Source organism: Ictidomys tridecemlineatus, chromosome 9 (genome assembly GCF_052094955.1).
Source record: "Ictidomys tridecemlineatus isolate mIctTri1 chromosome 9, mIctTri1.hap1, whole genome shotgun sequence".
In the NCBI taxonomy this organism is placed as follows: Eukaryota; Metazoa; Chordata; class Mammalia; order Rodentia; family Sciuridae; genus Ictidomys; species Ictidomys tridecemlineatus.
Genome location: NC_135485.1, coordinates 2119926 through 2145819, shown reverse-complemented (window position 1 = coordinate 2145819; position 25894 = coordinate 2119926). Strand labels below are relative to the sequence as shown.

Here is a 25894-nt window from a genome sequence, read left to right as displayed (position 1 = left end):
TCCACAAAAACTACCAGAGTGAGTTAGAAGTTTAATTTCCCGGCAGAGCCTGACCCACCATCCTACAAATGGATTTGGTGTCCTCGGAAAACTTGGCAGAGTACTGTTCAGGATCCCTCTTCACTCTTCGGTCAACCTCTTCCCGTTTGACTTTCTCTTTGAATTTTCTGAATGGAGAATGTCCCTGAATCATTTCATATATCAGACAGCCAAGTCCCCACCAATCAGGACTAAATGTATACTTTTCGTTATTGATAACTTCCGGAGCTAAATAACAATACAGAAAATTCAATTAAATTTTGGTTTAAAATCTATCAATTCTAAATAATTATATATTTAATATATAATTCCAACATGGAGGAAACTTAAAAGCATTATAGTAAGTGAAAGAAACTAGACACAGGGGTCAAATAACACATCATTCTGCTTATATGAAACAGATGGAATAGAACAATGCATGGAGACAACCAGAGTGAGCGAGAATTCAGAAAGTAAACTCCTGTGGCCGGGCCCAGGGCTAGAAGGGGAGGGTTAAAGAGTGGCTGTTAATGAGCACAGGTTTCTTTTTTAAGGTGATAAAACATGTTTTGAAACTGGTGGTGGCTGCACAACTATGAATACACTAAAATCCACAAAATCGTATGCTTGGAACTGTTGGGTTCTGTGGTATGTGATGTCTGTACACACGGGATGAGCTCAAGTTGGCAGGAGAACACCATGAGGCCAAGGTGCTTTCTGAGGGGATGCCCGCCATTCAGAGCCACCCATGGGTGTCCCTAGTGCACTGTCACTGTTTGCCAGTGAGTGTAAATCCCTTAAGCCAGTGAGGGCAGGAATGGTGACATGGGATCTTCTGCAGGGCTCTTAGTGGCTTGAAGTTCCCTCAGAGGCCACAGGGTTGGGCTGGCTCTGCCCACAGATTCCCTGGAAGAAGCAGATTAAGATGATTTCCCAGGAGGTCTACAAAGTCCACATGCACAAGGATACTGGCAAAGTGAGGGGACCGACAGCTTTGTCCTGACTTTCCCTCATGCGGTGGTATGACCTCAGGACTCCAGAGACCTCCAAGGCCTCATTCCTTGTCTGTAAAAAGAGGGGTATAGTCGAGGGGCCTCCTCAGTAGTTCAACAACCTGAAACCATCTACCGTGTCAGGAGGAGCACCAGGCCCCTTGTGTGGCAACTGCTCTGTTCAGAGGCATTCTGGCATCTAGAGGGAAAGGCCGAAGACCACTGAGGTGGTCTTTTACATACCCATGTAGCCAACAGTTCCAACTCTTCCTCGAACCATCTCCCCTTCTGGGATCTGCAAGGCTAAACCAAGATCTGAAATCCGGATGTGTCCTGTGTGTGTTGAAACACGATAGACAGATCATAGGGAGAAGCAATGCCATTTTTTAAAAAATATTGTTTTAGTTGTAGATGGAAACAATACCTTTTTTTTTTTTTTTTTAAATTTTTATGTGGTGCCAGGGATTGAATCCAGGGCCTCACACATGCTAGACAAGTGCTCCACTACTGAACTACAACCCTGCCCCAACACCTTTTTTTTTTAAAATATATTTATTTTTTAGTTGTAGGTGGACATAATATCTTTATTTTATTTTTATGTGGTGCCGAGGTTTGAACCCAGTGCCTCACGTGTGCTAGGTGAGCATTCTACCACTAAGCCACAACCCCAGCCCCCCAATACCATTTTAGTAATAGAAACAACTGGAGAAAAAAATTGTCTTAAAAGCCATGGATGAAAAAACTAGCACCTCAAACTCTGAAATCTTTAAATATAAAATTACATTTAACCGCTGGAGTTGTGGCTCAATGTTAGGGAGCACATGTGAGGTCCTGGGTTCAATTCTCAGCACCACATATAAATAAATAAAATAAAGGTCTAATGACAACTAAAAAAAAATTAAAATAAAAACATTTTTAAAAATTACATTTAACCTTTTCACATTTAATAAAATTCTACACAGTGCATTCAGTTTCACTAACAACTAGAAATTAGATTTATGTTTGGGAAGTTCTTTAATCATAGACAATCACCACATAAGATATAAACACTATATTATTATACCTGTTATAACTTACCAGGTATACATATGAATATACAATGACTATTAGATCAACTATAAAACAGCAAATACTTTCTGTCAGAGTACCAGACCAGGAGGCTTATCATGGACAACTATCTATGAATGATATGGAGGTTTTTTCCTAGAGAACAAATGTAATAGAGTCAGGGAAATAACAATCTCAATTAGGGCACTTCATTCAAAGAGCCATACAATGTGTGAATGCCTTGGGCATAGGGGGTAAACATTTATTGAATTCCCATAAAAATAACACATTGTGGAAAATATTCTTATAAGGACACCTGTAATTGGAAGTGGGCCCAACCTAACTGCCTCATTTTATTGACTGTGGTGCTGGAGATGGAGCCCAGGGCCTGTCAAGTGCTTTCCCTCTGAGATACTTCTTCAGCCCCTGATGAGCTCATCCTACTTTGGTTACCTCTGTAAAGGTCCCGTCTCTAAACACAGTCACATCCTGCACTCCTGGAGGTTGGGACTTTATGGAAGTTGTGAGAATCAAAATGGAGTCACTGTGTCAAATTCTGACACGGAGAGTTGGAGGTAAGGAAGCCACAAAGGGAGGTTCTCACACGATTTGCCTGGTAACAGGAACTATCACAAGAAAATTTTTCTGAACCATGGCTTGCTCTGTGAGTCATACAAGGGCACAAATGTCCCTGGGATCTTGCTTGGGGCAGGCTGGCACTAATGCTGACCACACTGGGAGAGCCCCCCAGATGACAGGAGTCATACCTTGAAGGCACTGGTGAGCCAAGGTGGTAGTGTGGTCTGGATGTACTTGGCCTCCAGAGCGAGACTACAGAGGTGAGTTGCATGTGGTGGCAGTTCCTACACACACTGTACAAAGCAGGAGCACGACTTCACTGAGACCTCTGCAGCCTGCAGCTGCAACCTACCCAGACTAGCAGCAGTGAGAGGTTGGAAACTCAGATGAGGCCTAGGGCTACTGCTGGGAAAGAGCCAGCAGAACAGATTCTGGAGTTCAACTGGCACTTCAGAAGCAGAACTGATCCCCTCCCTTATACATGAGGTGAATGCAGCAATCTTTGCACAGGATGGCAGCATGCCCAAGGTGAATTTATGTCAGTAACGAAAGCTGGTTCAAGATTTAGAAATTAACTACAATAATAAGAAAAAAATCATGATCATCTTGATAGAAAGGGCACTGACAACATTTAACTACCATTCATTATTTGTTTCCACTCGTTATTTTTAAAAAGGAAACTTCTTAAATCTGATAAAGTATTTCTACAAAAATACTCCAACAAATTCATTTTTTTTAACTTTTTTTTTTAATATTTATTTATTAGTTATTGGCGGACACAACATCTTTGTTTGTATGTGGTGCTGAGGATCGAACCCGGGTCGCACGCATGCCAGGCGAGCACACTACGGCTTGAGCCACATCCCCAGCCCTCCAACAAATTCATTTTTAAGGGTGACATGTTGAAATGCTGCCCCAGGGGCTACTTCTATTCAACACAGTACTGACAGTCCTACCCTGTTTCACAGGGCAAGAAAAAGAAAAAGAAGGCATAAGAATTGGAAAGGCAGACATAAACCCCTCTGCAGATGTCATGATGTGTATGTAGGAGGACCCAAAAGAAGCTGTAACCCAGTGGTAAAGCATGTGCTGGTTAGCAGGCACAAGGTCCTGGGTTCAATCCTTGGCATAAATATATACTCACATATATACTTAACTTCTCTGTGAAAGATACTAGTGAGAAAATGAAAGATAAATCAGAGACTAGGAGAAAATCTTTCTAAAACATATATCTGATAAAGGATGGTTTCAAAATATGCAAAAAGCATTCTTAAACTCAGCAACAAGAAAACAAAAATCCAATTAAAAGATGGGCAAAACATCGGAATAGACACCACAGATATACAGAAGGCAAATAAATATGAAGAGATGCTTAACATCATGTCATCAGAGAATAGCAAATTTAAATAGTAATACACCACCACCATACACTGCTAGAATGACAAAAACCCAGAGCATTGAAGCACCAATTGCTGGTAAGGATATATAGCAACAGGGACTCTATCACTGCTGGCAGGAACGAGAAGGTGCTGACACTTTGGGGGATAGGCTGGCAGTTTTTTGTTTGTTTGTTTGTTTTTTAACAAAACTAAGCAGCTCAATGCCAGCTCTAAGCTAGCATTTAAAGCATTCTCTAAGCTTATACATCCAGCAATCAGGCCCTTTAGTGTTTATTCAATGAATTGAAAACTTAAGCCCCACAAAAACCTGCACATGTGTATTTACAGCAGCTTCATTTATAATTGCCAAAATGTGGAAACAAGCAGAATGTCCTTCGGTAGGAGAATGGATGAACAAATGGTGGTGTTCAGACAGTGAAATATTATTCAGCACTAAGGGAGCGGTCAAGTCACCAAAGGATGTGGGGGAACTTACATATTACTAAGCAAGAGAAAGCAGGTGAAAAGCTCCATACTGTATGTGTCCAACTCTGACCTTCTGGAAAAGGCTAACTTTGGAGGGGGTAAGAAGATGAGTGCTTGCCAAAGGTTGGGGGAAGAGAACGAGGAAAGGATGGGTGAAACACAAGATTCTAGGGCAATGAACAACGCAGTTTGTATAGACACATGTCATATACATCTGTCAAAGCCCATAGGATGTACAACACAGAGAATGAGTTCTAATGTAAACAACATACTTCAGTATAAACTATAATGTACCAATATTAGTTCATCATTTAACAAATGCACCACACAATAGGAAATATAAATCACGGGGGAAGTGGTATTTCTAACTATTAGCAACAGGCAAGTAAAAAATGAAACTTTAAAAACAATACCATTAAAAACTGTCAAATAACAAAATATATAAGCCCTTTAAATGAAAACTATAAAGCAATATTGAGAAAAATTAAAGGAGACCCGACCCCAATACACAGATCTATATCAACATTGATAAATTGATTCAATATTGTTAAGAGATCAATTAAGAGATCTCTTAACAATAATATTGTTAAGAGAGAGAGAGAGAATTTTTTTTTTTAATATTTATGTTTTAGTTCTCGGCGGACACAACATCTTTGTTGGTATGTGGTGCTGAGGATCGAACCCCAGCCGCACGCATGCCAGGCGAGCGCGCTACCGCTTGAGCCACATCCCCAGCCCAATATATATTATTTATTAATTTTATGTGGTGCTAAGGATCGAACCCGGGGCCTTCCCCATGCTAGGGGAGCGCTCTACCGCTGAGCCACAATCTCAGCTACCCCGCCCCAAAGGCAATCTTGAAGGCCTGTAACACTGGAAGACTTGACAGAATCCAAATACAGACTTGCTACAGCTTAAATGGCTCAGAACTGTGGGAAGAAATGAGGGGCTGTGACTCAGAGACTAGGGAGTACAGCCAGATAAACAAAAAGATCAAGCAAGGGAACAGACTCTAGATCTACAGTAAGAGCCACCCACACAAAGACATGTGCTTTTTGACAAAGTAGATCCCACAGCTGCCGAGAGAACAGATGACCTTTTCAATGAACGGTGCTGGGCCAACTGATCACATATATATATATATATATATATATATATATATATATATTTTTTTTTTTTTAAAGAGAGAGTGAGAGAGGGGAGAGAGAGAGAGAGAGAGAGAGAGAGAGAGAGAGAGAGAGAGAGAGAGAGAGAGAGAATTTTTAATATTTATTTTTTAGTTCTCGGCAGACACAACATCTTTGTTGGTATGTGGTGCTGAGGATCCAACCCGGGCTGCACGCATGCCAGGCGAGCGCGCTACCGCTTGAGCCACATCCCCAGCCCCCCCCCATATATATATATATATATATATATATATAAAGGGCTGTAAGTGCTACTCCACATCAGACACAAAACCAATTCCAGATGAAGTAAATGGGAAAGATAAAACAATACTGTTCTTAGAAGAAAATGCAGAAAACTTTATGGTGTAGGAATAGACAAAGATTTCATCAAAACACAAAAATCATTAAACTTAATGGAAAAATAATTAACAAAGCAGAATACACTAACATTAAGAATGTCAAAACTTCTGTTTCTGGCCAAGAATGAACAATTGATTAAAAATCTGCCTTTCAGGGCTGGGGTTGTAGCTTAGTGGTAGTGCTTGCCTAGCATGTGTGAGGCACTGGGTTTGATTCTCAGCACCACATATAAATAAATAAAATAAATTCCATTGATGACTAAAAAAATATTTTTAAAAATTTGCCTTTCAATAAAGTAACAATTAAAATCTGGTCAGAAAGCAGAAGTCTATGATTCCCAAGAGAAAAAAAAAAGCTGGCTGACCCCAGGAGGTCGTGGCCAGGAAGGGCAGACCTAAGCTCAGCAGAAGGACTTGCAAAGTTAAGGAGGCAGAGATCAGATTTGGGAAAGATAGGTCAGCTCAAGTCTGTGGGGTGGAATTCTGGAGAGGAGGGGGCTACACAAGAAAATCTCCTATTTACATAGAAGACTCAGCATAGGCCTGAGTCTGCTCCAGCCTGGCCTGCACTCACCTCCTTGCCCTGCGCCACCCTTCCTTGGTATCTCCCTCCTTTTCACATAAAAGCCGCCCATTTCACAGCTCGGCATCTTGCTCCTTCCCCAACAGCCAGCACAGCTTGAAGAGCACCCCATCCCACACCAACGTGTCCTCCCTCCCTCCTCACAGCCACTTCATTGTCACCTTGGGTCAGCAGTGTGGCACAACTGTCAAGACCCAGAAGCTGTGGACACAACTGTGGGCGAGTTACTTCAAGTCTTGGCATGGCCTGTGGGGCGAAATTCCTGGTACCCTCCTTTTTCACCGGATGGGTGTTCCATGCATAAATTAGACAACAAGCAGAAAGCACTGTACACAGGGTCCCATGTTTGTCTTTGGAACCCTCTGCCTGAGACACCGGTTTTCTCCTCCACAGCGGCCACCCCAGCCTTGTCTATGTCCTCTACTAGATTCTAAGCCTCTTCAGAGCCAAGAAAAGTCATTGGACAAAAGTTCCATACAGCGATGCAATATGGAGTGCTGAGTGAGTACCACTGGCCATCCAGTGGTAGGGACCATTCTTGGTTCTAGGTGCACTTGTCACTCAGGGAACCAGAGTCTGAGTGGTACCCAGGATGCTAATAAGGGACAGTTCCAAAGGGCCACTCCCCATCCACTTGCACAGGGCCCCCACACAGCTACCATGCCCTATGTGCTATGTGACAAGAGGACAGCACCAAGGGCAGCAGCCTAAGGTACAGGGGGCATGAGAACAGGCATCTGGAAAATGCAGCAAGATGTGGACCCACAGCAGAAACAGAAGGCCAATGTTCTTCTCTCAGTACTCTCACAGGCTTCCCAAACTCAGCAGGAACTGAAAACCTGACCGTCTCCACTTGAACACATACAGGGAAGGACAAGTCTCTATACTGCATTCGTTTTAAGGCTGCCTGCCAGGAGCTGCTTCCTGCTGCCGTTTCCACAGTGGTTTAGCTGCTAAGTCCACGCTCACCTTCTGTTTTGAGTTCCTATAACAAACTTATGCAGGAGCCAGGACACTCACTTACCATGGTCATCCAGGAGGATGTTCTCTGGCTTCAGGTCTCTACAAGGGAGAAAAAGAACAAAGAACCGTTATTTATTTACTTATTTTAGTACCAGGAATTGAACTCTGGGGTGCTTAACTTCTAAGCTACATTCCCCCATCCCTTTTACATTTTATTTTGAGACATGGTCTCAGTAAGTTGCTTAGGGCCTCACTAAGTTGCTGAGGCTGGCTTTGAACGCACGATCCTCCTGCCTCAGCCTCCCAAGCTGCTGGGATTACAGGCTTGGGCCATCGAATTGACAAAAGGCTCAATTATTCACAAGTCTGCACTGATTCCTGCGTGCTGATCAGAAATAACCACAGATTCCAAGGCAATTGAAATTGCAAGATTGCAAGAGCAGACCAGCACCAAGTAAAACCATCCTTGTACAGGTTTTAATGACAACTACAGGTAACCATACTACAAAATTCATCTCAGCAAACAACTTACACATGACGATAGTGTCAATGAACTGCTTTGCAGATCATGCAGATTTGAAGACTTTTTGGTGATTAAATACACAGTCCAGTAAAGCAATCAGTCCTTAATAAATCTGACACAATTTATTTTTTGGGCTGTGGCTGTGGCTCAGTGGTAGAGCACTTACCTAGCATGTGTGAGGCACTGGGTTCAATCCTAAGAACCACATATAAATAAATGAATAAAATAAAGGTCCATCAACATCTAAATAAATATTTTTAAATAAATAAATTACTAGTGTATCTTTTATTATTAATATATTTTGAAGTTTCAACTGTTGAAAACGTCCCACACTAGAAGACTCTGGTTTAGGACTCAGACCTCAGCTCTGCTACCTCTCAGCTGTAAGGCCATCCACTCTCTGAGCTTTAGCCTCCACACCTGTAAGACGTAAGGGGTCACTATGTGCCTTGCCTGACGGGGCTCCCGTAGGGTTCGGAGGAGATGGAGTTTCCCAGGAGGAAGACATCATCAACAGCAGCTGCTGTTATTCACAAGGTAGAGGGATGCCACAACTTATAAATCATAGGAAAACTAAAATCTCTCTTTTGTTCCCAGTGCTAGGGATTAAACACAGGGCTTTGTGTATTCTAAACAAATGCTCTACCACTGAGCTACACTCCCAGCCCAAAGACTAAAATATCTTAAGTGCCATATCTCAAACTACTTGTTTATTTTACTTTCAAGAGAAGATATTATTTTAAAGCACTTATATTCAACTCTGACTTCACATTTGACTCTGTCGCAACAATTCAGCTTCTCTAAGCATTGCTATCAATCTATGGGCTTCTCCAGAGGAGGTCTGAAGCCAGCAGAGTGGGGCAGTGAGCCTAGGAACAAGGCCACAGTGCAAGGGCAGTGGTGCACTCCTGTAATCCCAGCAGCTTGGAGGCTGAGGCAGGAGGATCATGAGTTCAAAGCCAGGCTCAGCAAAAAGCGAGGCGTTATGCAACTCAGCGAGATCCTGTCTCTAAATAAAATACAAAAAAGGGCTGGGGATGTGGCTCAGTGGTTGAGTGCCCCCGAGTTCAATCCCTAGTACCCAAAAAAAAAAAAAAAAAAAAAGATACCTTTAGAACAAATGAAATATATTTCAGCATTTAATAAATCCACCATCTATTACACAATCATTTAAGTTCATGGATTCATTTGCAAAAGAGAACTTCAATGAAGTTGACATTACAGAGATACATCTTAATATAAGTCTTGGTTTAGAACTTCTATTTTCCATAAAGATAAAGGAAATAACTGACTTAATGATTAAAATAACTACCTAAGAAAAAAGAGGCCTAGAGAGAATAACTAACTAACTGTTGGTCCAAGATTTTAATTTCTATGTACATTCTTAGCGTTCCCTAGCCTACATATTAAATCAGCTAGGATTTAAGATTTTTTAGAGCTGGGTGTGGTGACACATGCCTGTAATCCTGGAAACTCAGGAGGCTGAGGCAGCAGGATTGTGCATTCAAAGCCATCCTCAGCAACTTAGCAAGGCACCTAGCAACTCAGAAAGACCATGGCTCTAAATAAAATATGAAAAAGGGCTTTGGATGTGGCTCAGGGGTTAAGTGCCCCTGGGTTCAATCCCTAGTACTGTTATTCCCGAAAGTCAGTCAAATTATTTTGTATCACATATATTGGTCTCACTGCATGTTTTTTTTTTTTTTTTAAGAAATTTCATGGATGGGGGCTGGGGATGTGGCTCAAGCGTTAGCGCGCTTGCCTGGCATGCGTGCAGCCCGGGTTCGATCCTCAGCACCACATACAAACAAAGATGTTATGTCCACCGAGAACTAAAAAATAAATATTAAAAAAAAGAAATTTCATGGCATATCCTTCTTCTAAAACCTATGAATGTCATTCTACAGAATGACAGCTTAAATTCCCACCTGAGGCAGTATGTCGTCCAGACTCTAAAAGCCTAGGTTGGGACCTACCCTGACATTCACTCCTGGTGGTGTGACAGGTGGACTTGCCTCTGAGCCTCATTTTCCTTATCTATAATATGGGGATGCTGGTGCTGGTGTTGGGGCTCAGTGGTAGAGCACTTGCTTAGCATGTGTGAGGCACTGGGTTCGATTCTCAACACCACATATAAATAAAGTCCACTGACAACTAAGAAAATATTTTTAAAACATGGGGATGCTAAGCAACATCTTCTCCTGAGAATGGCAAGGAAGGCTAATGAGAACACCTAGAGCCATGGCTCACGCCCAGCATTCCACACAGCATGGGACAGGGCACAAACACAAAAGATGTTCCTTATTATTACGAGGGGCCTCGTTCCTCTCTTGCTCTTTTGAGATGGGTCCATACTATGCTGCCCAGCCTGGCCTCAAACTCCCCAGCTCAAGTGATCCATTTGTCTCAGCTTCCCAAGTACTGTGCTTCACGCATACACCACCACACCTGGTGACACCGGCTTTACTCTTCAGAAGCAGTAAGGTGTAGAAAAATGACTATCTAGCTTTTAGAGTTGGGAAAACCACTATCCCAATCCAACAACTCTTCCTACCTGGAACACCCTAAGCAAGCACCCTGACCTCTTAGACATATCCTGCTTATGCCTACTGGGCAAAAGAGATGCTAAGGGATAACAAGATTGTGTGACATCCACCTTTTTTTTTTGCATTAGGGATTGAACCCAGGGGCACTTAACCACCGAGCCATGTTACCGGCCTTTAAAAAAAATTGTTCATTTATTGATTAAATGAACATTAAAATTAAATGTGGTGCCAAGGATCAAACCTAGTGCCTTACCCAACCTAGGCAAGCACTTTACCACTGAGCCACAATCCCAGTCCCATTTCCATCCCTTATTATGTTTTATTTTGAGACAGGGTCTCACTAAGTTGCTTAGAGCCTTGCTAAGCTGCTGAGGCTGGCTTTGAACTTGTGATTCTCCTGCCTCAGTTAGAGTTGCTGGGGTTACAGGTGTGCACCACTGCAACTGGCTACATCCCACTTCTTGAAGGGTAAGGTATGACTGAGGACAACATGCAGTTACTGAACTAGGGTGGAGGTGAAGCTCTGGATGCCACAGACACAGGCCCTGGAAACCAACACAGACTTCTCAGGGCCTTCACCCATATATCACCTTCTTTGGGTTTTCCTTGTTTCTGTAATTGCTAGAACACACAAGTAAGTTGAAAACATTTCAAAAAGTCAGCTCTTGGCTAGGGATGTGGCTCAGCAGTAGAGCACTCACCTAGACATGCAAGGCGCTGGGTTCAATCCTCAGCACCACATAAAAATAAATAAATAAAATAAAGGTATTGTGTCCAACTACAACTAAAAAAAATAATAAAAAAGGTCGACTTTTAAAGTTTTCCAATTTTACCATATCCACACGCATTCATATTGTGCACAGTCATAAATTCTTAAAACTTTTAAAAGACACTACACTATTAAAACTCACCCTCCCAGAAAGGCTGGAGAGCACGCAGAAGGCTGCTGTTCTCCATCTAGTTACTAACAGCCTAGGACTTCCTTGCAGAAAGCTTGTCCTTTTAGACTGTGGCATAATAAGCAGGCAAAAGGAATGTCAGGAAAGAGGGGGAAAGTGAAGTTCTTCATTAGACACATGTGCAGTGCTCGCGCGCGCGCGCGCGCACACACACACACACACACATTTGCTTTGTAACTGGGTATTCGTTGTAAATGAAAGGTTGACTTTTAAATTGAGAGCTGGTTGGTACTGAAAAGCACGTCACAGGTCTTCCCTTAGAACTCTTCACTTTATTTCATTTGCTTTTTTCTTTCTTCATCAAATACTTTAGACCAAGGACAGGACACAAACCACACCAGCCTGAGAAGTGTACAACCTATGCACTGACACTGCAGGCCTGTCAGGTGGGAGCCCACTCTTCCCTTGTCCCCGCTTGTCCCAGGCAAGTGTCCCAGCAGCCTCCAGCCAGTGTTCCTAGGCCACGCTGAGCCCTGCAACCTTCAGGGACTCGCTGTTTCAGTCTTCTATCTAACAAATACACGAGGACTGTGGAGAGCAGAGGAAGCACCCAGGATGATGATATTTGCAGTAAAAGGCCCTGTGACATCATGGCTTTTACTCACTTCCTAACACTTTCTCCAAACAAACAACAGACACAAAACGGCACAGCCTAGGGCAGAGCCAGCCAAAGCGGTGCTTGTTTCTTCCTCGTGACCTCTTCTGAACAGCTGGATGGCTGGGCTGCTCCACCTGCTGTTTCCAGGACACTCACAAGAGTACCCTCTCTTGGAAGGGCAACCCTTCTGCTGCTGCTGGGCCTCATTTAAAGCAGGACTTCTTGGGAGACTCTCAGGAGCCCCTGGAGGGGCTCCCCTGGCAGACTCTTGAAGTGTGCTGTGACCCCAGCCCTGAGGTTCCTTTAGGGACTGCACTTTAAGATACCTCCCTGGGAACCCCCCGAGCCCAGGCAGTCTCCCCTCCAGGAATGGGGAGCGTGAGGCAGGCTCCAGGTTCCTGATTCTGACTGCAAGGACTATTCAAAGTCCTACCACATGGTACCTCTTCAGAAGTTCCTCCTTTTTTTCTGACCTCAGACTGCTGAAAAATTAGACCTAAAATCACACAAAAAGGAAGTTCATCTCTGTTACCTGGTTTGATTTTAAAAAATGGTTAGGTGGCAATGTCTGAAAACAGGAAAAGATGACAAAAAACCTCTCCCTCGAGGCATGTAGGTGGAGCTAAGAGTCTCTCAACAAAAAGGAGGGCACCAGTAGGAGCTGACAGCCACTGGTCAATCAGTCGCCAAACAATGGACAGCACTCAATGCAGGCCACTTCTGTGGAAGGAAGGCAACAGGTCCAGCCCCGTGGAGTGCGGCGAACCACACCTCCAGCTGTTCAGCCAGAGGTTAGAGGAAGAAGAGAATGAATATCTTCTAGTCGATCTGAATTCATTTTAAGACTGCAGGCAGTGCAGAAAAATTAGGAAGAGAGGAATGTTTTCAGCTTCTGTAACAACCTTTAAATTAATATTAAAATTTGTTTAATGGATTAAAAAAAAAAAAAAGACTGCAGGAAAGTACAGGAGTCCTAACTATAGGCACCTCCATGAGTAATGCAGGAACCAAATGTCCTCTGGGCTACCCCTGCATTGACGCCAACAGAATCTGTTTCTTGTTTAGATTTTTCACAGAAAGGAGATGGAACCCAGGGCCTCATAAATGGCAAGTAAGCAATCTATCACTAAGCTACAACCTGGACCTTTTATTTTTATTTTGAGACAGGATTTTACTAAGTTTCCTAGGCTCAAACTTACAATCCTCCTGCCTCAGCCTTCTGGGCCACTGGGATTACAGGTGTGTGCCCCATCCAGACAGCAGACTCTACTTCTAAGTAACGGCAACAAGGCAACCTCAGTTTAGACACTACCACCTCTGTCTCAAGAGGAATCATGGCCAGGGCAGCAATAACCCAAGATGAGGTTGCATCAGCTCCATTGCCACACTGGTGTCTCACACCTGGAAAATATTTAACTTGGCTACAGGAGTTAGAGGGTAAAGAAGAAGAGCCAAAGCGCCATCAGAATAGGGTGAACAAGATCAGGGTTCTAAGAAGTGCATGGGCTGATATGACCAGCTGTAGAGTGGACACTGTCCATCCAGACTACTATGGAGTGGCGGGCACGTGTGCAGCCAGGAAGGAGTGAAGTCATTAGGCTAACTTGGGAAGAGCAAGCAGGACTCCTACAGTGAAGAAGGCGTTCCTAGAGGGACAGCACTGCCAGAGCAAGGAGACGTGAGGAAACCCAAAAGCTCTGGGAACTACTAACGTGCTCACAATGACAGGCTGGAGGGGACCCATGGGGCAGCAGGACTTGGGGATGACAAAGTATGTGGGAAACCTCTTCATAAAGGGTCATGAAAGCCTGGCTTACCAGGTGATAAGGGAGATGCTTAAGGTCCCACACCAGAGGACAATGCAACAGGACCAGGTTGCATTCAGAAAGGCTTTATCAGGGTCTCTTGAGCAGGCACTAGGACAAGAGTGGCATCAGGGACACCAGTTCAACTCTCAGCTAGCCACTTGACCTAAAGAAGACATCAACCGAGCCAGGCACCCTACAAAATAGAATGTGTGAGGTATTCACAAGTGAGCTGGTGAACAACAAGTAGGGAGAATGAGGGCAAGAGATATACCCCAAAACCCTCTGGGATTTAGGAAAAAGGGCAAGGTTAGAAATTCTTACTAGGGAATGATTTCCAAGTACTGGGTAGATAAACCCAGAGAGAAAAGAAGGAACTCATGAAGAGTGACCAAATGGGGACTCAAAGTTTAGGTACCCAGCTTTTCAGGGAGAGAGAGAGGTGTTTTCCTAATACTAAACATATTGATGACACTAAAATAATTAGAACTGAAATAATGTCCATTAAAAGGAACCCAAGTTATCCTTAAGAGGGGAATTTTGTGACCCTTTTCAGAAATCAGATCCCAGAATTCTAGGAGATAAGAATTCCTCCTGGGCTGGGGTTGTGGCTCAGTGATAGAGCGCTTGCCTAGCATATGTAAGACACTAGGTTTGATTCTTAGCACACATAAAAATAAATAAATAAAATAAAGGTGTTGTGTCCATCTACAACTAAAATTAAAAATAATTTTAAAAAGAGTAAAGAAAAAATTAAAAAAAAATAATTCCTTCTAACCATAAAATCTCTAACAATGTATGGTTAAGAATCCAATTAGACAGCTGGGGTATGGCTCAGTGGTAGAGTGCTCACCTGGCACATGTGAGGCACTGGGTTCGATCCTCAGTACCACATAAAAATAAATAAAATAGACCTAGAATATCCAAAGCAATCCTCAGCAAGAAGAGTGAAGCACTTGGCATCACTATAACCAGACCTTATTTATTTTTAATATTGCTCTGTAGTATATGAACAAAACCAGCATAGTATTGGGAAACAAAATAGACTTTAGACCAATGGTACAGAGGAGAGGACACAGAGACAAACCCACAAAAATACAGTTATCTCATACTAGACAAAGGCACCAAAACCATATACTGAAGAAAAGATAGGTTCTTCAATAAATGGTGCTTGGAAAACTGGAAATCCATATGCAGCAAAATAAAATCAAGCCCTTATCTCTCACCATGCACAAAATGAAACTCAAAGTGGATCAAGGACCTAGGAATTAGACCAGAGAACCTGCACCTAGTAGAAGAAAAAATAGGTCCAAATCTTCACCATGTCAGATTAGGCCCCGACTTCCTTAACAAGACTCGTATAGCGCAAGAAATAAAATCAAGAATCAATAAGTGGGATAGATTCAAACTAAAAAGCTTCTTCTCAGCACAAGAAACAATCTGAGAGCCTACAGAATGGGAGCAAATTTTTATCCCTGACACATCAGATAGAGCACTAATCTCCAGGATATATAAATAACTCAAAAAACTTAACACCAAAAAAAAAATAATAATAATAACCTAATCAATAAATAGGGAAAGGAGCTGAAAAAACACTTCTCAGAAGATGATATACAATCAATCAGCAAATATATGAAAAATGTTCATCATCTCTAGCAATTAGAGAAATGCGAATCAAAACTACTCTAAGATTTCACCTCACTCCAGGCAGAATGGCAGCTATTAAGAATACAAATGAGCTGGGGCTGTAGCTGAGTGGCAAGAGCGCTTGCCTAGCACATGTGAGTTCTATCCTCTGCTGCGCTAAATAAAAATAAACAAATAAAATAAAGGCTTTCTGACCATGTATAATTACCAAAAAAACAAAAATTAAAGAAAAAAAATACAAACAGGGGCTGGGGCTATAGCCCAGTGGTACAGTGCCTGCCTCTCATGTGTGAGGCCCTGGGTTCTCGATCCTCAGTACCACATTTAAAAAGTAAATAAATAAAGATATTGTGTCCATCTACAACTGAAAAAATATTTTAAAAAAGAATACAAACAACAATAAGTGTTGGCGAGGATGTGGGGGGAAAGGCACACTCATACATTGCAGTCTCAATCTGGAATGCAGTATGGAGATTCCTTGGAAAACTTGCTGGAGTGGAACCACCATTTGACTCAGCTATTCCACTCCTTGGTCTATACCCAAAGGACTTAAAAACAGCATACTACAGGGACACAGCCATATCAATGTTTATAGCAGCACAAGTCACAATAGCTAAATTGTGGAACCAACCTAGATGCCCTTCAATAGATGAATGGATAAAGAAACTTGGTATATATACACAGTGGAATATTACTCAGCATTAAAAGAGAATAAAATCATGGCATTTGCAGCTAAACGGATGGAGTTGGAGAATATCATGCTAAGTGCAGTAAGCCAATCCCAAAAAAACAAAGGCCAAATGTTTTCTCTGATATGTGAATGCTGATCCATAATGGGGATGAGGGTGGGAAGCATGGGAGGAATGGAGGAACTCTGGATGGGGCAAAGGGGAGGAAGGGAAGGGAGGGGCCATGGGAGTAGGAAAGATGGTAGAATGAGATGGACATCCTTACTCCTAGGTACATGTATAAAGACATGAATGGTATGTCTCTACTTTGGGTACAACCAGAGAAAAGAAAAATTGTGCTGTATATGTATACAATGAATTGAAATGCATTCTGCTGTCATGTATAACAAATTAGAATAAATAAATAAAAATTTAAAAATAAATAAATTAATTAAAAATATGGGGCTGGGGTTGTAGCTCAGTGAAGTGTTTGCCTGGTATGTGTGAGTTCAATCCTCAGCACCACATAAAAATAAATAAATTAAACAAAGGTATTGTGTTCATCTACAACTAAAAAAGGTAATAATAAATAAAAATAAATAAATAAATATACTGTGTCCAGCTACAAATAAAAAATATAGAAAATAATAATAAAAAAAAGAATCCAATTAGAACCTACCAGCACGGGCCAAAGGGACCTACAGTTGCCATGGCAGCAGGCACTTGAGTCTAATGTCATCCTTATTGTCAGGAAAAAGTTAAGAGGTAGACCTGAGTGGGACTCTGGAAAGTTCTCTGGAGTGTAGGAGAAGCACGTGGCTCCTGTTCTTTCTGAAAAGACTCACTCTCTCCCTTGAGAATGTTCCCTTTCCCTTCTCCTGTCCCCTCAATAAACTCATGGCTATTACTCTGAGCGATGTGGCTAAAATCTTTGACTTGATCATAAGAATTGGGGCCTCCAGCCCCGTGACATTATCAGCACTGTCAAAATATCCCAGTTGGGATGAACTTTCTCATGCTTATAGGAGCACCACTACCTTTATCAGATTAGTTTAGTAAAAAGTAAACTTCTGCTTCAGAAAGACATAACGAGATTGAAAAGAAACTAAAAAGAAAAGCAAACATGTCTCTGACTGGCCACATTTCCCTGAGAACTGCTGTCCAGGGACTCCCAGCTGCACCCTGTCCAGCCCATAGCAGCCAGTGTGAAGCCCAAGGCCTGCAGGGAATAGCTTCAAAGGTCGCAGGCCCCATTATATTGCACCACTCTTACCTATACACAATTCTTTCCTTCTGTAAATCTTCCAAGCCACAGCACACTTCTGCAGCATAGAAAACAGCTCTCTGCTCATCAAAGCCAGGACTTCCCAGGTTGTAAATGTGGAATTTCAGATCCCCTCCATTCATGATGGTTAGCACCAAACACAAGGTATCTCTGGTTTCGTAAGTGTAGGCTAAACCAACCTAAAGACACAGCATCACAAAAAATAAAACACAAAAAGTCTCCTCATTCATTGGTGACTTGGTCTAATTGCTAACAGTATTCCAATTATCCATGCTGGATTTGTAACTAGAACACCAAGCTACTACATGCTTTAGAGAAATGGGTCCCCTACATAATGTGCCTCTCAAGAGGTCTTACTGCAGCAGCTCTGCATTGAGAGGAGAGAACTTTCTAGGTGTGAATAAGGAAGTGGCAAAGCTTCAAAAACACCTGTATTGTGTGTTGGGCTCTCCTGGCCTCAGCACCAGCATGGGAATGTCTGCAGTGCTGCATTCAGCATGCAAGTGACCCTCCATGCAAGAGCGATCCCACAGCTCCCACCCTTCCCACATTCTGTGTTGCTGATCTTTGTAATCTGTGTAAGGCTGGTGGAAAATATTTCTAAGTTCCTTGGGAAGGCCCAACACTACAGAAACTAAATTGTTAAGTGGAATAAACTGTGACTATTACTATGTCCCCTTCATAAAACTAGATTTGGGATTTCTTTTTTTTTTTTTTCAAAATCTATTATCTTTATTAGATTTGGGATTTCTATGTTTCAAGGGAGTTATGATAGAAGGCAGACATGAGCAGAGGGAACAGAACACATGGTTAAGGGAATAATCCTATAAGATAGGCCCACTGTGTTGATGCCCACATGCTTTCTTTTCAAAGAAGCAATTCATCTACAGCTCTGCCAGGCTTAAGTGGACAGGTTTGTCACATCCCTCAGCAAATTACCTATTATCTGCAGGAGAAATGCAGACCAGAAATAATGTTGATAAGAGGAACCCAAGTTCCTCTGAAGGGGGAGACTTTTGTATCTCTTTTCAGAGATCAGATCCCAGAACTCAGGGAGATAAGGATAATTCCTTCTAACCATAAAGCCTATAAGATGTATGGTTAAGAATCCAATTAGAAATGGTCAGGCAAGGGCCCCAATTAAGGTCTTATACAAAGAAAGAGACCATGCCAGGAGGCTAACCCTTAAAAATATTAATGGGCACTAGGGATTTAGGATAAAGAAAGAGAAAACTGAATCTTAAAGGAAACATCCACAAGCCATTGAGATGTAGAAAGCACAGTTCTCCTTATAAAATGAGGAAAATACTCAGACATAGGTAAAACTGGCACAAAATTGTGCAGCTCTACCCTGGATCCACTTCCAGTTTGGCCCCTGAGACAGCCTCTGTAAGTACTGGACCCCCCAGTCCAAGTCAGGTTGCTTCTCACTCTCCAGACAGCCCACGTTCTCCCTTGAATGTGTGTCTACCTTACTAAATAAACCTGTCTATGACTTTGGCTCGTGCTGAAACTTTTTTCCAACAAGAAGCACAATGGTCCCGAATTGAGCTCCCCCTCTCCTGGGACTCTCCTCTGTATGAAGCTCACCTGCGGGAACACTCCACTTCTAGAAAGGTAGGGGAAAACAGTAGGAGTGAACCCCAGTGGGACTTAGAGGAAGAATTAAAACCCAGGCTAAAGGATACAGCCAATAGTCTTGATACTTTTTAGAGACAAGAACCCAGAAGGAGGGCTGGGGTTGTGGCTCAGCCATAGAGCGCTCGCCTCACATGTGCGGGACCCTGGGTTCGACCCTCAGCACCACATAAAAATAACTAAGTGAAATAAAGGTGTTGTGTCTGACTACAACTAAAAAAAAAAAAAAAAAAAAGAACCCAGAAGGAAATTGGCAAAGTGGGGAATCTAGTCTCTGGTTTCAGTTACACATGTTTAAAGCGATTCAAGGATAAGCCCATTTTATTAAAAAGATTTCCATGTAATTGCATATGAAACTGACACACTACACATACCAACGCACATGTGCACTAAATTCAGATGTGGGCTGTGAAGGAATTTGTCCCTCATTGTAAACCAGCTGATTCCAGTGCTAAGAAACAAATGACTTTGAGGAAATAACTCAATATTCTAAGTCATTTTAGAAATTATTTTTCAAACTCTCCCTTTTCACTAGCCTGCGTACTGCAGTAGAGGCTGCAGGAATGTGTCAGCAGGTGGAGGAACCTCGGCTTGGACAGGATGCTGCACCACACAATGACAGCACAGCTGGGGCCTGGAGGCACCTGATTCCAGCCTGCCCTGATCAAGCCGTACCTGCAACCATGAAGGAGGAACCCTGGGCTTGGTGTGACTGGGGTACACTAGTGATAAACACACAAGGAATCATAAAAGGCAAAGAGACGGAAGAGAGACTCAGCCACAGAGAAGGCCCAGATGGGAGAAAGGCTAAAGAGTATTTTCAGCACATTCACATCACTATGCCCTACGTGGCAAGAGCAGCTAGCTGGAGGCCATTCAAGGAAGGAGAGAGCATGCCACCAGAAAACGCCAAGGTAACTGAGGGGACAATAACCCTCTGTACAAAAGTGAAGAGGGGCTGAGAGTAGAATGGATGGCAGCAACAGAAAGGAAGACACAGCTGGCAGCAGGATCAACACCGCTCTGCGCAAGATCTGCATAAGGAAGACAAACTCTCCCTTCCACTGGACAGCAAGCCCCAAATAAACTCCACTGAGAAGCAGAGAGCATGACTCCAGGGCTCCAACAGGAGTTTACAGCCTACAATATATCCTACAGGGTTGAGAAACAGTAAGTCGGGTGGCTCGTTTTCAGAATGTAGCATTTAGCCTTAATTGGAACATAAGCTCCAGTTGCAGCCATTTTAATTATAGCCCTTCCCTTTGCTGGCCCCAATTTTAAGATTAGCCAGTCAATAGATGGCAACCTTGAGCTCCTCCGATCCAGGCAAAAAGGAGGATAAGAGAGGTGGACTGCCCACCAGGTGGGCTTGCAGCCAGGTTCAGCCGCACACCCTTCCTTCCGTTGGCCTTGGCAGCCAGTGTCTGACCTCTTGTGGCACCTCAGTTCTCTATCGCTCCCTAAAGAAAGTACTTACTACAAATCGACTGTGCACTTTTTCTAGGATTCTTTTTTCATTCAGAGCCATAGCTTCACCTTTCCTCTTTTTTATTCTTTTTTTTTCTAGCTTTTTGCAGGCATACATTTTTCCTGTAGCTCGTACTTGACAGGCACAAACCTAGTTTAAACAAAGAAAAGGTTTATATACAACTGTGATTCTTGGGGCGCACGTGCGCGCACACACACACACACACACACACACACACACACACACACACAAACACCTGTTTATTCTGTGATAACCCTCTTTAGTAAAGTTCAGAAACAAAACCTGAGAAGCCAAGGGCATTTCAGTTGTGAACATATCACATGGTTCCTTTTGTTTGTGCAGTATTGGGACAGAACCAGGGACTCCCTCACACCAGGCAAACACTACACTGGGCCACATCCCCAGGACTTGGATGTTTTTATCTTGTGACTGGTCTTATTTGCCCAGGCTGGCCTTGCACTTGTGTAGCAGGGATTATAAGTGCATACCAGCATGCCCTAGTAATGGGTAACTACCCCCTGCCTGGATGCAAAATAAATTATCTTAATAATGTCATCAGAATTAGTGCCCTGGAAAGGGAGAGTTCCCCTCAGCTAGTCTTCAGGAAACTTGATCAGCATCTTCCACTCCTATCTTTTGAACTGGAAATGACTTTCCCTAAGATCTAACTACTTCCCTTTGAGGTACAAATGCCTTTGAAGTGTAAACCCTAGTGGAGGCTCCAGCCCAAGGCTAGAGAGGCCTAGTTCAAACAGACAGTTCTTTTTATCACACTCTTGCTTCCCACTTGAAACCCTCGCACAACCACATTTAGACTAGAAAATTTATGACATTAGATAGCCTATAAATGTTGTGGAAAACTGGTGATGGATGCTTAGAATTTGGAGTCTGATCTCTGGCTGATCTTCTGGAATGAAGTTTGAGTTGTCTTCCAGCTGCTTGCCGCTTCTTGAACAGTCTGTTTCCTGCAACAGCCTAAGATACACTGAGCTTTCAAATTTGTTCTTCATCTCTTATCCTAGCTTCTCACGGTGAGAGGCTGCCCAGTCAAGTGAATGTAATGCCATGTTTTTATATGGAACTTGTTCATGTGTGGCATGTTAATCTGTTTAGTTTAAATATGTCCCCATATATCTATTTTGCTTTTTATATTTTAAAATACAAAATTAAGAAGATTCTTGGGCTGGGGATGTGGCTCAAGCGGTAGTGTGCTCGCCTGGCATGCCTGGCATGCGTGCGGCCCGGGTTCGATCCTCAGCACCACATACAAACAAAGATGTTGTGTCCACCGAAAAATAAAAAATAAATATTAAAAAAAATCTCTCTCTCTCTCTCTCTCTCTCTCTCTTTAAAAAAAAAAAAAGAAGATTCTTAACTTTTTCAAGTTAAGAAGTTCAAGGCTGGGGGCAGGAGTGGTGGCTCAGTGGTAGAGTGCTTACCTAGCATGCATGAAGCACATAAAAACAAACTAATGTATCCACCTAAAACTAAAGATACATAAATAAATAAATATTTATTAAAAAAAAAAAAGAAGTTCAAGCCTGGAGGGATGACTGTGCCAGCCAGTTTCTCACTGAGTATCAAAATGCAAATATGCAACACCTCACTGTAGTGCCTCACTTTTGGGTCAGCTCCCTGAATAATTTAAAGGCAGTGCTGGTGGCTTTTGCCTTATTCTGAAATTTGGGAGCATGCATGGTTTATATCACATGTGGACAGTGTGACCTACTTCTGACTTGAACACTTGAACTTAGTTCCCTGATGGCTCTCCCTACTCCTGACCGAAAGTGCTCACATTCAACATTGTCACCAATGGTAATTTTCATAACTGGCACATGTCACCTTTGAAACAGATGAGTTAAGTAAGTATTTAATGATGAACTCTGGCCAGGTGAGGTGGCTGGTACCTAGAGTCCCAGCTACTAGAGAGGCTGAGGCAGAAGGATCAATTGAGCCCATGAATTTGTGGACAGCAGACAACAGAGTGACACCACATTTCTTAAAAAAAAAAAAAAAAAAGTACTCTGAATTATCTGAATTTTAGGGCTACTCCTAATTTATAGAAATAGAATAATAAAAAATTCACATTGTAGAAATAATTATCTTTCAATTTGGACAAACTGCCTCAACTTGAAAATTAAGCACAGGAGGGGCTGGGATGTGGCTCAAGCGGTAGCGCGCTTGCCTAGCATGCGTGGGGCCCGGGTTCGATCCTCAGCAGCACCACATACCAACAAAGATGTTGTGTCCGCCGAGAACTAAGAAGAAATAAATAAATGTTAAAATTCTCTCTCTCTGTCCCCCTCTCTCACTTTCTCTTTAAAAAAAAAAAAAAAAAGAAAATTAAGCACAGGAAAACAACTTCCTTTAAAAATAGGAAATCAAAAAGGTGAGGGATTTTTTTAAAAGCTTGTAGCAAAGTATTTTTTGCTCAAACTTTTATCTCCATTCTCAGGATTGGTTAACCAATTCCCAAAACACACAGCAAGGAAATAAATATAGTGGTAAAGTTGACACCTTACCTGAAGCTCCTGTCTTCCAATGACCTGGTTGCCCACCTGTCTAGAACAAAAGTACTGCTCATAACTGGCCCATATCACTCACCTCTCCAAATCCACCTTTTCCTAGAACTCTGTAATGTCTAAAAGTCTTCTTTGTTACTGGTTGCCTAATCAATTAAAAAAAAGGTTTCAGGTCTTATATCATACATGATGTTATTTTAAAATACAGAAGCCTAGCAGCTCCCAGGCCAGTCATATTTGGTGACCAACTGTGCTCCCCAGGAAAGCCCAGAACCAAGGCATCAGGGCTTCCTCTTGGGAACTGCATTCACAGAGACAAGTGTAATTCAGATTTGTTGAAAACACTAATGCAAGATGCAGAGCAGTCCAGTCATCCTTTCTAACTGAAGACAGGTCTGTAAGCAGCCCATGCTAGGAAATACTCATGTTTAAACTCATGGCACTATCTCAGGCATACCTCTGAACCTGCCAGAGAGCTGCTAGGGAAAATGCATAACATAGCACATTGTCCTCTGAATAAAGAACCTCAAAAACATTTATACCCAATGTTCCAAAAGAAGCATGTGAACTGCAACTGGAAAATTAATCAGTCAACAATAATCTCAGTAACAATAATAGTGATCATAATAGCACTGTCAGGGCACTAATTCTGTGTGCCCAAACTGGGCTAAACATTTCACATGCATTTCCCAGATGATTCTAACAATAGCCCAACAGGGCAAGTTCCGGAATTATCTCCTTTACAGGACCTGAAGCTCACAATGGTTAAGTTACTTGCCTGAGGTCACAGCTAGCAAGAGGCTGAACAGGAGCCTAGATTGCAGTTTCAACCATCATATTATATTATTATATGTCTAGGATGTTTTATTTTCTAACCACTGTACCAACAGGACTACTACTTTAAAAAGTGAAACTAGAGTTCATTGACTCAAAAGAAATTATGTAATACTATACCTGTTAATAATTTCTGTATAAAAATGCCATATATACCTCAGAATTTACAGTAGTGTTTTGACAGATAGAAAAGTAGACCTCAATCAGTACACATTATTAGAAGTAACTACTTGTTTCTATTGAGTTTTAAATTAAAACATACCTTTCTAGCCATTTCCATTGCAGAAATTGGGAAAAATAAGGGCTTTCTTGATATTCTTCAAATGGATCTTTACTCAAATAGTTATGGACAACTCTAGAAAAAGAGTTTATGTAATTATATACATTTGTTGTGTAAAAACATGAAAACATCTATGTCTCAGTACACTAACACAGAATATGGAACGGTCCATCATTATACACAATTCAGTATACAACTGCTATTACAGAAATTCACAATGAATTCCAGTGCTATCACTAAAAATAGGAAGAATTTAAAAGACATGAAATCACTTTACCCTCCCATCTTAAGTCAATAAAAAAATATACTATTAGTAAGACAAGAGTTTAAAAAGCATTCAAGGTGTGTGCATGTATGTGTTTCATGCACAATTTACAAAATTCAAACCTTTTGTAAATAAGACTAAAGTGGGCCGGAGTCAGTGCATACTCTTGTAAGCCCAGCTACTTGGGAGGCTGAGCCAGGAGGATGGCAAGTTTGAGGCTAATCTGAGCAACTCAGACCCATCTTGAAAGAAAAGAAATTTAAAAAGGGGCTCAGTGGTAAAGTGCCTCTGGATTCATTCCCCAGGACTTGAAAAAAACAAAAAACAAAAAAAGAGCCACAACACTAAAGCAAGCAATATCAGAATGATTATAGTCATTTGGTAGAAAATGTTAATATGTGACACATCTGAAACTGAATATAAAGTACCCAATAAATTACTTTAGGCTACACATTTCTTTTTTCCTTTCTTTCTTATGGTTGTTATTATTTGTTGTTGGTTGTGGTGCCTGAACCCAGGGCCTCATACATGCTTAGCAAGTGCTCTACCACTGGGCCACATCCCCAACCCCTAAGCTTCTTGAAGAAATTTTATGAGATTAGTCATGTCTCTTAGATTTTATTTATAATTTCGTTATAGAAATAATAAAATTTTTACTTAGAGTAGACCTTAGTAATAGATGCCCTCAATAAATTATTTGTTGAATGAATAAATGAGCAAATTCAACTCCCTGAGTTTTGGTGCCCACTTGCAACATCAATGTAAGACCAATGTAAGATAAGGTTTTGAAAACTCTTTGGGCATTAAAAATACATAGGAAAAGATCTTAAAAGTGGTCATGAGTCACTTAGCAATGCACCCACACTCTGATAAATGTTATTTCATCATCATCTGAATACCATCAAGTGTGCTTACACAAAATGAGATGGCATTCTTTAAGGCAGTGCAGAGATGACCAGAGGTATCCCAGGGCTGCTAGGACACAGTCTCCACCACATGACCACTCACATACATGTCATCATCACCCCACAGTCATTCCTTCTAGGGAAAGTGGTCATTTTAATTTGGAAAATACTCTTACCTAGTGCATTCCTCAAAGACATCTTTGGAGGGGTTCTGTTTCAGACTCCATCTACAATGCCGCACAATATCTGGAGGTATTTCTGGTAAAAGGGCTTCTTTCTTCTCAATATAGCACAAAACAAACACATAACAATTAGTAATTTCACAGTTGACCAATTGTAAGAAGAACCTAAAAGCCTA

General features: G+C 41.9%; 1 protein-coding gene across 23 annotated transcripts in view; it reads right to left on the bottom strand.

Moving 5' to 3' along the window:
* Positions 1-25894, bottom strand: part of Grk4 (G protein-coupled receptor kinase 4) — an 87378-nt gene that overhangs the window by 29712 nt on the left and 31772 nt on the right. For 9 of the 23 annotated variants that reach the window (XM_021722146.3, XM_021722150.3, XM_013355902.4 and 6 more), the window contains 8 exons: positions 25713-25816; positions 24349-24441; positions 23335-23398; positions 20719-20859; positions 17592-17782; positions 7634-7671; positions 1254-1343; positions 59-267 (listed from right to left, as the gene is read on the bottom strand). In XM_021722146.3, the coding sequence (XP_021577821.1) occupies positions 59-267; positions 1254-1343; positions 7634-7671; positions 17592-17782; positions 20719-20859; positions 23335-23398; positions 24349-24441; positions 25713-25816 (930 nt within the window). Of the gene's footprint in view, positions 1-58; positions 268-1253; positions 1344-7633; positions 7672-17591; positions 17783-20718; positions 20860-22915; positions 22989-23252; positions 23293-23334; positions 23399-24348; positions 24442-25712; positions 25817-25894 lie in introns of those variants that run through there. The other 14 variants (XM_078020897.1, XM_078020904.1, XM_078020908.1 and 11 more) reach the window with 10 other exon arrangements.